The 12,662-nt window shown below is 40.2% G+C and overlaps 1 protein-coding gene across 3 annotated transcripts in view; it reads left to right on the forward strand.

The window, feature by feature from the left end:
- TDRD12 (tudor domain containing 12) overlaps nt 1–12,662 on the forward strand; it is a 120,578-nt gene that overhangs the window by 13,499 nt on the left and 94,417 nt on the right. For all 3 annotated transcript variants that reach the window (XM_075118409.1, XM_048816635.2, XM_075118410.1), the window contains exons 6-10: nt 1,361–1,480; nt 4,158–4,213; nt 7,511–7,596; nt 9,555–9,753; nt 11,640–11,719. In XM_075118409.1, the coding sequence (XP_074974510.1) occupies nt 1,361–1,480; nt 4,158–4,213; nt 7,511–7,596; nt 9,555–9,753; nt 11,640–11,719 (541 nt within the window). The remainder of the gene's footprint in view (nt 1–1,360; nt 1,481–4,157; nt 4,214–7,510; nt 7,597–9,554; nt 9,754–11,639; nt 11,720–12,662) is intronic.

The raw sequence follows: 12,662 nt of genomic DNA on the forward strand, positions 1-12,662 counted from the left end.
TGCTACTGGCCTGGCGTGGTAAAGTGTCCTACTGTGGAGGACGCAATATGGCTGCCCTGCCCAGAAACCTTTTGTAAAGGCTTTGGGAGTACCTCCAGGACAGCTTCATTGAGGTGTCCCTGGAAGATTTCCGCCCCATGCCCAGACACATTAACAGTCTTTTCCAGTAGCTGTACTGGCCGCGAATGCATCCCAAGTCTTCAGGGCAAATTAATCATTACACACACTTGCTTTTAAACCGTATATTATATTTACAAAGGTACAATCACCAGGCATGCCTTCTCCGCCTTCAAGGTCCAGGAGCCCGGGTTGGGAGGGTATTGGCTCCAGGGTGATAAACAGTTCCTGGCTGTCGGGGAGAATGGCTTGTCTGGTATGCGCTATCTTCAACCTCCCCCTCATCATCTTCCTCGTCCCCAAAACCTTCATCCCTGTTGCGTGAGACTCCCTTGCAGGAGTCCACGTACAGGTGTGGGGTAGTTGTAGGGGAACTCCCTAGAATTGCATGCAGCTCATCATAGAAGTGGCATGTCTGGGGCTCTGACCCCGAGTGAGCGTTTGTCTCTTGGGTTTTTTGGTAGGCTTGCCGGAGCTCCTTAAGTTTCACACGGCACTGCTGCAGGTCCCTGTGGTAGCCTCTGTCCTTCATACTCTTGGAGATTTTTTTCAAATATTTTGGCATTTCGTCTCTTGGAACGGCATTCTGATAGCATGGATTCAACTCCCCATACAGCGGTCAGATCCAGTACCTCCTGTTCGGTCCATGCTGGAGATCTTTTGTGATTCTGGGACTCCGTGCTCATCTGTGCTGATGAGCTCTGCGTGGTCATGCCACGGTGGCCAAACAGGAAATGAAATTCAAAAGTTTGCGGGTCTTTTCCTGTTTACCTGGCCAGTGCATCCGAGCTGAGAGTGCTGTCCAGAGCGGTCACAATGGAGCACTGTGGGATTGCTCCCGGAGGCCAGTACTGTTGAACTGCATCCACAGTAACCCAAATTCGACCCGGCAGTGTCTATTTCAGCGCTAATCCCCTCGTCGGGGAGGAATACAGAAATAGATTGATTTTAAGAGCCCTTTAAGTAGACAAAAATGGGTTCGTTGTGTGGACGGGTGCAGCGTGAAATCGATCTAACAATGCTAAATTCAACCTAAACTCGTAGTGTAGACCAGGGCTTAGACTTGAAAAAGAAAACAAGCTTTTCTGCTTTTTCAACTGCCAGTTGGTTTCTTAACACTGTGTTGCCAGCTGCAGCGGGGTGGGACATGGGAGTGCTGCTGTGCCCTAGAATGTGTAGTGAATAGAGATTCATATCAGGTTGTTACATCTAATTATGTTTAAAACTTTTTTTCACTGTTAAGCATTCGGGTTGCAGTGGAAGCATTTATGCAACTCCCATATAGAGCGAAAAAGTTTAGACTGTACTGCACAAAGCCAGTCACGTTGTGTATAGATTTCTGTGAAGATGCTGCAGAAATAGTGTAAGTATGGCTTGAGAAAAATATAGTGTACTATACACAAAATTAGTAATAATACATTTTTTAGTTAAATGCACAGCTTAATTGCAAAATAAGACATTTATTTTTATAATTTTATAATAGTTTTTTTTTCCCTGTCAAGGTTCCTTCCCCATTCTGAACTCTAGGGTACAGATGTGGTGACCTGCATGAAAGACCCCCTAAGCTTATTCTTACCAGCTTAAGTTAAAAACTTCCCCAAGGTACAAACTTTGCCTTGTCCTTGAACCCTATGCTTCCACCACCAAGCGTGTTAAATAAAGAACAGGGAAAGAGCTCACTTGGAGACGTCTTCCCCCAAAATATCCCCCCAAGCCCTATATCCCCTTTCCTGGGGAAGGCTTGATAAAAATCCTCACCAATTTGTACAGGTGAACACGGACCCAAACCCTTGGATTTGAAGAACAATGAAAAACCAATCAGGTTCTGAAAAGAAGAATTTTAATTAAAGAAAAGGAAAAAAATCACCTCTGTAAAATCAGGAATGTAAATACCTTACAGGGTAATCAGATTCAACACATAGAGAATCCATCTAGGCAAAACCTTAAGTTACAAAAAGACACAAAAACAGGAATATACATTCCATCCAGCACAGTTTATTTTACCAGCTATTAAACAAAAGGAAATCTAACGCATTTCTAGCTAGATTACTTACTTACTTACTAACTAACAGAAGTTCTGAGACTGCATTCCTGATCTGTTCCCGGCAAAAGCATCACACAGACAGACAAACCCTTTGTTCCCTCCCACCCCCCTCCAGCTTTGAAAGTATCTTGTCTCCTCATTGGTTATTTTGGTCAGGTGCCAGTGAGGTTATCTTAGCTTCTTAACCCTTTGCAGGTGAAAGGGTTTTGCCTCTGGCCAGGAGGGATTTTATAGCACTGTGGTGGTTACCCTTCCTTTTATATTTATAACACCCTCCTTAGTAGGGTCTTTGGGATTGCTATTGGATTTTGTCATTCCTATATTTCTGTACCACTCTTGCAATGGCTGCTGGGTTTTTTTTGGTTGTAAAGGACTGGATAGGATTCCTTTGTGAGAGAGAGCTGGTTGTTGAATAATAAAAACAGTTCAGTTCCTGGTGGCCGTGGGCAGCGTCATATTTCCAAAGCTCTGAATGACTGCAGTAGCACATGTTAAGGTCCCTGCTTAGCAAATGATCAAGAGCAGGAAATCAACTTGGTATAAATTACTAACACAAAGCTGATCCAAGTGGTTTATTCTTTTTTTTTTTTTTTGTAGTATTTGGTTTGGTGTGGAAGAGGGAATATATGTAATGTGACAAAGTTCCTCCTTGACCTTGGTGGGTCTTGCGCTTATTGGCGGATTTGCTCACCTTGGTGCTTCACGACAGCCCACAGTTTGGCCGTTTTTCAGAACCCACAGTCCAGGTTGACTCTTCCTGTTTCTGACCAGGAGTTGGGAGGATTTGGGGGGAACCCGGGCCCGCCTTCTACTCCAGGTTCCAGCCCAGGGCCCTGTGGAATGCAGCTGTCTAGAGTGCCTCCTCGAACAGCTGTATGACCGCTACAACTCCCTGGGCTACTTCCCCATGGCCGCCTCCCAACACGTTCTTTATCCTCCCCATAGGACCTTCCTCCTGGTGTCTGATAATGCTTGTACACCTCAGTCCTCCAACAGTCCGCATTCTCACTCTCAGCTCCTAGTGCCTCCCAGCTCCTCACATGCACACCACAAACTGAAGTGAGCTCCTTTTTAAAACCCAGGTGCCCTGATTAGTCTGCCTTAATTGATTCTAGCAGCTTCTTGATTGGCTGTAGGTGTTCTAATCAGCCTGTCTGTCTTAATTGTCTCCAGAAGGTTCCTGATTTTTCTGGAACCTTCCCTGTTATCTTACCCAGGGAAAAGGGACCTACTTAGCCTGGGGCTAATATATCTGCCTTTTATTACTCTCCTATAGCCATCTGGCCCGACCCTGTCACAGTAACTTAAGTTACATTCTATGTGTATCAGGTGTTACAATGGGCCTTCTGTATAGGAAGTGGGAGGTGGTAGGACATTCATGACTTAAATAAGGAGCTATTAAATGGTGTGCTTTTTTATTTTTTTGGACCCTTAAATATTTTAACAAGGATTCATGTTACATTAAATTGTGAACTCTGTGGGAAACTTTTGTCATACTTGTTAAACATTATTTCACAATAGCTTAATTTTTGTTTTATTTAAAGTAATTAATGTGCTCTTACAATTTAATTGTCTGTTCTATTTTTTGGAGACTAACTTTCCTTCACTTTCTTTGAGGGTATAGACCAACGTGTTTTTGTCTTTTACTAATATACAATCAAGGGACAGAATTGTGTTCAGTAGTTCTAAATCAGTAATGTGCAATTCCTCTTGATGGCAGAGCTGGAAAATGTAGCTGTGATCAACTAGACTGAACTCATGCACAGAGTAGTAAACTTAAAGTATTCCTATTATATTGTATCTAATCTGTTCTTTGTTTTTTCCAGTGATGGTGCTTCAACTGCCATCCTTGGTAGTATGCTATAATTGATTTAGCTGTTAAAATATTTTTCATAATTTCATTCAAGTGTACTACCATATAAAATAGTGATGATGTGTGAAAAATCACTTGTTTTATGCTACAGAAAGATAATTGATCTTGTTTATATCTTTCTAGACCTGCAAAGAGATGGGACAGTGCTGCTATTCAGTACTTTCAAAACCTTCTAATAGGTAAAGAAAAATACAGTTACAACTAAGAATGTTGTTGAAATGACACGAGAAATCAAAACGAACAGCTGGTTAACTTGTTATAGGAAGTGTTACAATCTTGTCCAGTCCGCCTCTCTAGTTGGGCATCAGCCTGTTGTAAAAGGACACTAATCCTGGGTTCTGCATGCTTCTAAGCTCTGGGGTCTGGTTAGTGATTGATTGCTGTTCCTAGCTCTAGGGGCCTCAGGCATACTCCTGGGTATGATGCTCGTGTCAGCCCCCTTCTTGTGAAGTAGGACCTCTTAGTCTGGCTGCCTTAGATCCCAGAACCAGTGCCACAGCCCTCATAAGCTCCCAGCCACTTAGGTATGTATCCCTAGAGTCCAACTGTCTATGGGAGCTCTGGTTTCTCAGTTAATCCCTTCAGGGACAATGTGACTGGAAGGCAAGGAACACACGTTTAGCCAAGCAAATTCTTAAAACAGACACTTAAGAAAGCACATGAGTTACAGATCTCTGGAAACTTAAGACAGTCCTGAATGTCGTCCCCCAGTCTCATATCCTTACTGAAAGTCCTGAAGTCTGGTCTGTGTCCTTAGGCCTTGCAGCCCTGTTGGTCTTCCCTTTGTATATCGTGGTCTGCTTGCATGTGGTGGTGGGTGGCCTCTTTCTTAGCGATGTAGCCATCTTTTTAAACTTGCCCCTGTGCTCCTGGCTGAGGAGCTGAAGCCTTTTATTGAACTCATGGATAGGCTGGTAGTTGAGAGACAGAGTTGATGGCCCTTAACGGTTGTCTTGTTAACCCTCTGCTAGGGTGTTCCACACCATAGCATGAGCGCACATTGACCAAACTATGCTGACCTTGTCAGGATTAGACTGGTTTTCTGCACCACCTTGGTGTCATGTCATGACCCAATGTGGAAACTACAATGCAGAGTGAAGGTTACAGTCCAAAATGGTGTTCACAGTGTGACACAGATGTATCCCCCGTCTGTCACTGGAAATAATACAAACCTAGTAATTGATGTGCCAGAAAAGGGCAATAATAAATGTCTAAAACGCTCCAAAGCCTATCAGTGGAGATTTTGAGATCTGCTAGTATAAATTAGGGCTGTCGATTAATCGCAGTTAACTCATGCGATTAACTCAAAAAAAGAATCACATTTAAAAAAATAAATCGTGATTAGTTGCACTGTTAAACAATAGAATACCAATTGAAATTATTAAATAATTTTGGATGCTTTTCTACATTTTCAAATATATTGATTTCAGTTACAACACAGAATATAAAGTGTACAATGCTCACTTTTATATTTTTTTATTATGACTATTTGCACTGTAAAAATGAAGAAATAGTGTTTTTCAATTCACCTCATACGAGTACCATAATGCACTCTTGATCATAAAAGTGCAACTTACAAATGTAGATTTTTTTTTGTTACATAATTGCACTGAAAAAACCAAAACAATCTAAAACTTTAGATCCTACAAGTCTACTCAGTCCTACTTCTTGTTCAGCCAATTGCTAAGACAAACAAGTTTGTTTACAGGAGATAATGCTGCCTGCTTCGTATTTACAGTGCCACCTGAAAGTGAGAACAGGTGTTCACATGGCACTTTCTTAGCTGGCCTTGCAAGGAATTTACGTGCCAGATATGCTAAACATTCGTACGCCCCTTAATGCTTTGGCCACCATTCCAGAGGACATGGTTCCATGCTGATGACGCTCGTTTAAAAAAATGCCTTAATTAAATTTGTGACTGCACTCCTTGGGGGAGAATTGTATGTCTCGTGCTCTGTTTTATCCTCATTCTGCCATATAGTTCATGTTATAGAAGTCTCGGATGATGACTCAGCACGTTTTTCATTTTAAGAACACTTTCAATGCAGATTTGGCAAATGCAAAGAAGGTACCAATGTGAGATTTCTAAAAATAGCTATAGCACTCGACCCAAGATTTAAGAATCTGAAGTGCCTTCCAAAATCTGAGAGGGATGATGTGTGGAGCATACTTTCAGGAATCTTAAAGGAGCAACACTCTGATGTGGAAGCTACAGAACCCAAACCACCGAAAAAGAACATCAGCCTTCTGCTGGTGGCATCTGACTAAGACGATGAAAATGAATATGCATCGCTCCGAACTACTTTGGATCGTTATCAAGCAGAACCCATCATCGGCATGGACACGTCTTCTGGAAGGGTGGTTGAAGCATGAAGGGATGTATGAATCTTTAGCGCATCTGGCACGTAAATACCTTGCGATGCCAACTACAACTGTGCCATGCAAACACCTGTTGTCACTTTCAGGTAACATTGTAAACAAGAAGTGGACAGCATTTATGTCCTGCAAATGTAAACAAACTTGTTTGAGCGATTGGATGAACAAGAAGTAGGACAGAGTGGACATGCAGGCTCTAAAATTTTACATTTTTTTTTTATTTTTGAGTGCAGTTTTTTTTCCCCATAATTCTACATTTGTAAGTTCAACTTTCATGATAAAGAGATTGCAGTACATTATTTGAATTAGGTGAATTGAAAAAACTATTTATTTTGTGTTTTACTGTGCAAATATTTGTAATAAAATAAAGTGAGCACTGTATACTTTGTATTCTGTGTTGTAACTGAAATAAAAATATTTGAAAATGTAGAAAACATCCAAAACTAATTAAATAAATGGTATTCTATTATTCTTTAACAGTGCAATTAATCACTATTAATTTTTTAAATTGCACGATTCATGGCAATTTTTTTTAAGTTTCACAACCCTAGTATAAATCATGGATTAGTTATATTTGATACACAGCATTGGGCGAAGACCACTCTGAAGTTATTCAGGCTCTGAAAGGAAGTAAATTACATGCAACAGCATCCTTGTGGGAAGATGGTTGTGTGTATAATAGAGACGTCAGCTGTGACTCCATTTTTAAGGTTACATTGAGATTTGCCTTGAGGGACTAAAATTTCTGTTTCAAACTTTGTAGTACAGATTGTGATCCATCAGTTATCTTATTTGGATACGTGGACATATTTCTAATTAGCTTCAGTTTACAGAACTAGTATGAAACCAATTAATATATTGCAAAAACATGGCTGTAGTTAGGTATCAGTTGACGTTTTTGATTCTGCTATGATATGGCAGTGCTTTGTCTTTAAATACACCTGTTGTGTATGTCTTAATGAAACTGCTTTAATCCTTTTGACCTAGTGCAGAAAGAAGCAATGAAAACATTGGAAGAAATCTGTGGTGGGGAATTAGTTAGGTATTAAACATTTTTCATTCTTTAATGTTTTTTGGTGCTTCTGTTTTATTACACTTAGGAACCACCCAGATTGAGGCGAAGTTATGTGCAATAGAAGATGACATTTTTGATGTTTATCTTTACGTAACAATAAAAGATGAAAAGGTAGAGTATCTTACACTTACAAATCTGTCTACCTGCAGATCTATGCTCACACAATATTTTGCAAGTCACTGTGGTCACATTAGTATGTGATCAATTTATTGAGAATCGAGTGTATTTAATTTTGGATGAGCTACAGTAATATTAACCTCTGTCAGTTATTGTAAAAGCTAAAATTAAGGATTTATTGGGGCTTTTATTTTAAGTCCCTGGTGCTCATAGCTCCCTGAAAAGTGTTTCATTCTTCCCGTGCAAAAGTCCTTCAGCCACTTTTAATTTATAGGAGTGTGAAAAAAGTGGATTTTTCAGGACTGTAAGAAATATTTTGTTTATCAGTTGTGCCAAAAATGGCTAACTGGGGAAAAACACTTACAGTTTTGCATGGAATAGTTTTGAACATGTAGCCCCTTTGTGGCTTTGTGTGTGTGTGGGATGGGGGGAATGGGGAAGGGAATACTTAACTTTTAAATAATTGTTCAAATGAGGATGTGCCCCTTTATGAATCAGACTGCATAGTTTCTGACCTGGCTTGATAGGTCATGGAGCTGCTGCTGAAACAGACTGCAGGAGGGAAAATTGTAATTGTGTGATTGATATACACAAAGTGTTTCAATGTGATATCTTTTGGGGAGGCCAAACAGGTTCTTCTAAAATAAAACCTTGGCTCTCTATTTGCCCATTTTTTAGAAATTAACTTTTTTTTAGGTGCCTTTTGTGCTGCCTTTAGTGCTGTTTTTTGTTTGTTTTTTTGTTTTTGTTTTTTTTAAATGATTCTTGTCATTTATAATTGGAGTGCATGATTTTCTTAATGTGGACATTTGGCTGTTCAAGGACAGCAATTTAGAAGGAATCCAAAATTCTGTTCATTCCTGTTGTGCTACTCAATAAACTATCTGAAACTTCAGAAAAAAAAAAAATTCCCAAGAATAGCAAAGAACATATGCTCAGAGAAGAGTTTACCTAGCTGAGAATATTTCTCTCATTAACTTCAGTGGGAATTGAGTTGTCAGTGCCTGACAGAATCAGTCTGCTGCTGTTTAGGTGTCTAAATATGAATGTCAGTATCTGAATTAGGTACCCATGTTGGAAGATGTTGGCCTTCAGTACTTTCCATGCTGTGTGTTTTCACTTATTTTAGACTGTTAACCTGTTAACATACTGCAAGTTTGTGGCTTAATTTAAGTCCACTGCTTTGCAACAGTATCCCTCTATGTGACAAGAAAGGTGAATTGGCTCTTTGGCAGATTCTCCTTAGTGTGGTTCTGCTCCTTAGTTTGCATATTCTTGCATGTATTAATCATAATATTTGCTTACATTAGTGACAAAATATATTTTTACTATTTTTGTTACCAAGGTAAAGCTGAATGAATGAGCTGGATTACATTCCCTCTTATGCACTTCCAGATAATTGCTTGCTAATTTCCAATCAGTTATATCTGAGCAATATCATTGAAGCCAGTGGAGGATGTGGTAGTCACGGGTGATGACATTTGAAGACAACAGGGTTGCACAGCTGTAGCTGAAGACATAATTTGGCCTGCCATTACTCTTAATGATGTATGAAAAGGAAAGAAATCAGGTTGACTTTCCAGTCACAATGAGCTTTCAGGGCTCACAGAAGAAAACCATTGTATGTTGACTGAGCACATTCGCTGCATAATTTAGTGAGTGACAGTAAGCATGGACCCCATAATGTTATTTTTGCAAAGTCACTTTTCAGAGTAGAACTGCAGAGGAGAACACAGTGCCAACATGCTAACTACTAGAAGTGAATTTCCCTTTTTGTTTTGCTGTTAAAAGGATATTCTGCTGAAAATGTCCACAAATAGACTTTTGCTCATTTTCATTGCTATGCTGTGGCATGCAAATCTTTAACTATATTCCAAATATACATTGTGAATTTTCAATTGATTACCTTTTTGTACTTTATCTTCACGTTTAGGAAATGTGTTGTTTTGTAGGTATGTGTTAATGATGATCTTGTTGCAAAGAACTTTGCTCATTATGTGATGACTAAAGAAAACACAGTTAATTTTGCCAAAAGCCAAAAGCCATGGTCCTCATTAAGTCTGAAGTCTTCTCCAGAGAAAGTGATCAATCCTGCACTTGCTCTTTGGCCAATGTTAATGCAGGGGAAGGTACACAGTAATCTTGCAACAGGTGAGTACAATGTATACTTACTCCTTCTGAAGCCCAGTATAGTTTCCAAAAAAAGGAGTTAACTCTATACTATATTGACATAAATTGTGTGTTGGTTGCACTGGGTGACATAATTTCTATTCCAAAAGCCACTCTTTTAATCTGAACACAACGTCTCAGTCCCCTTGTTAATTCTAGTGAAATAGTAGCAGTCTTCTAGGTTTAAAAGTTTGCTGGATCTTGTTCCTGAGATCAGGAAATAGGCAGTTTGTATTCTAGTATAATGTGAGGTGTTCAGGTCTCTTTATAGGCTATATATGTCTACAGTCCAAAGACACTGTAGAATTTTCAGGAGCACAAGTAATAGAATGTTATATGAAATACGTGCAGGGCCATCTGCTTAAAATAATGTGCAAGCTTGATAATACACAAAGTTTACATAACAAAAAATCCTTGGATAACTGTCTTCAACACTACCTGTTCTTCCAGCTCCAGCTTTTTCTTTCTGTCCCATTTCTCTGTCTGCCTTACCAGTTTCCAGCCTTTGCTGTCTCTCCCCTTGTCTTTGTTACTAGTTCCACTCATTGCCTTTGGAGGAAGAAATCCTGGGACCTTGCTGAATTATATCATATGTTCATTCTTTCTTCTCTCTGCTCTTCTGAAACTATCAAACTGTTCTATAATTCTGTCCTGTGCTTCTGTTTCTTGCAACTCTTCATCACTCTCAGCTTTTTGCGTGAACCTTCTTGTCTTCACTTTAAAGGCCCTTCATGGCCTGTTGGTGCCAGAAACTGGGACTGGATGACAGGGGATGCATCGATAAATTGCCTTGTTCTCCATTTCCTCTAAAGCATCTGGGCTTAGATGTACCATTGGTCTGATCCAGTATGGCCATTTTTATGTCTTACCTCATCTCTTATTCACAGTTGCAATGTTGATTTCTGCTTCTACTGTTGCCAGTTTAAGTAAAGGGGAGCTGTGGGAGATCAGCTTTGTAAATATCAGACCCTCGAGAGCAGGGGTTGGCAACCTTCGGCACGTGGTCCATCAGAGTAATCCTCTGGCAGGCCATAAGATATTTTGTTTACATTGACCGTCCTCGGGCACGGCCCCCTGCAGCTCACAGTGGCTGCTGTTCGCTGTTCCCGGCCAATGGGTGCTGTGGGAAGTGGTGCAGGCTGCAGGGACGTGCTGGCTGCTGCTTCCTGCAACTCCCATTGGCTGGGAATGGCGAACTGCAGCCACTGGGAGTTGCAGGGGGCCATGCCTGCGGATGGTCAACGTAAACAAAATGTCTCGGAGCTGTGTGCCGAAGGTTGCTGATCCATGCTCTAGGGTATGTCTACACTACAATTAAAAACCTGCAGCTGGGCCATGCCAGCTGACTTGGGCTCATGGGGCTCAGGCTAGGGGGCAGTTTAATTGCGACAAAGAGATTTGGGCTTGGAATGGAGCCCAAGCTGTAGGACTCTGTGAGGTAGGAGGGTCCTAAAGCTTGGGCTGCAGCCCAAGCCCGGATGTCTACACGGCAATTAAACAGCCCCTTAGCTTGAGCCCAGTGAGCCCAAGTAATCTGGCATGGGCCAGCCTCAGGTTTTTAATTGCAGTGCAGACATAGTGACCCAAATTTTTAAGTGCATGCACTGCCCTGTGGATACTATACAAGCTTTAGAAGTATGCCCGCTCTTCATAAAAGTAGCTAAATGTCTTAAGATTTTATACAGTTATTTAGGAAACTTTTTGTTCTTTTTTCTAAGTTTCTTTATAGCTTTATAGCTCTGTTATAGACCATGTATGGTTTCATATACATATGGTGATATTTAATAATAAAAACAAAAGTACATTTTTGAGAACTATTATAGTAGCTACAGTTGTGGTTGTAAAGTATAATCATACGCATCCTCTAGGTGATGATGCTTCTAATTCTTTTCTTGAAAAGACATGCAGAAAAATTGCTGCACCTGCTCTTAATGGAAAAACTGAGTCTGTAAGTATTGCATACCATCTTTCGAACATGACTTGAAATTAAAACTTGCATAAAATGTGTTGATGTTCAGAAGTGCTCTTTAATGTAAAGTTCATTTATTTCCTCTGCAGTTGCTTATATTAGTACTAAATTAAAACCGTGCCAGATAAATTACATAAAATCATAGAAATGTAAGTCTGTAAAGGACCTCGAGTAGTCATCATGTCCAGTCTCTTGCTCTGTTGACAGCACCAAGTAAACTGAGACCATCCCTGACAGGTGTTAGTCCAACCTGTTTTTAAAATGCCTCCAATGATGGGGATTCCACAACCTCCCTTGGAAGCCTTTTCCAGAGCTTAACTACTGCTCTAGTTAATTAGAAATTTTTTCCTAATATTTAACCTAAATCTCCTTTGCTGCAGATTGAACCAATTACTACTTCTCCTATCTTCAGTGGGCATGGAGAACAAATGATCACTGTCCCCTTTGTAGCTTCCCTTAACATATCTGAAGATAGTCATCAGGTCCTTCTCAGTCGTCTTTTCTCAAGAGTAAACATGCCTAGTATTCTTAACATTTCCTTATAGGTCAGATATTCTAAACCTTTTACTTTTTGTTGCTTTCCTCTGGACTCTCCAATTTGTCCATAGCTTTCATAAAGTGTGGCACCCAGAATTATACACTGTTTTCCAGCTGAAGCCTCACCAGTGCTGAGTAGAGCAGGACAGTTACCTCCCTGATCTTACATATGACTCTTGTTAATACCCCCCAGAATATTAGCCTTTTTTGCAGCTGCCTCACATTGTTGACTCATATTCAATTTGTGATCTAGTGTAACATCTAGATCCTTTTCAGTAGTACTACTACCTAACCAGTTATTTCCCATTTTATAATTATGCATTTGATTTTTCCTTCTTAAATGAAGTACTTTGTACTTGTCTTTATTGAATTTTCTCTTATTGAA

The sequence above is a fragment of the Caretta caretta genome, chromosome 12 (genome assembly GCF_965140235.1).
Source record: "Caretta caretta isolate rCarCar2 chromosome 12, rCarCar1.hap1, whole genome shotgun sequence".
NCBI lineage: Eukaryota > Metazoa > Chordata > Testudines > Cheloniidae > Caretta > Caretta caretta.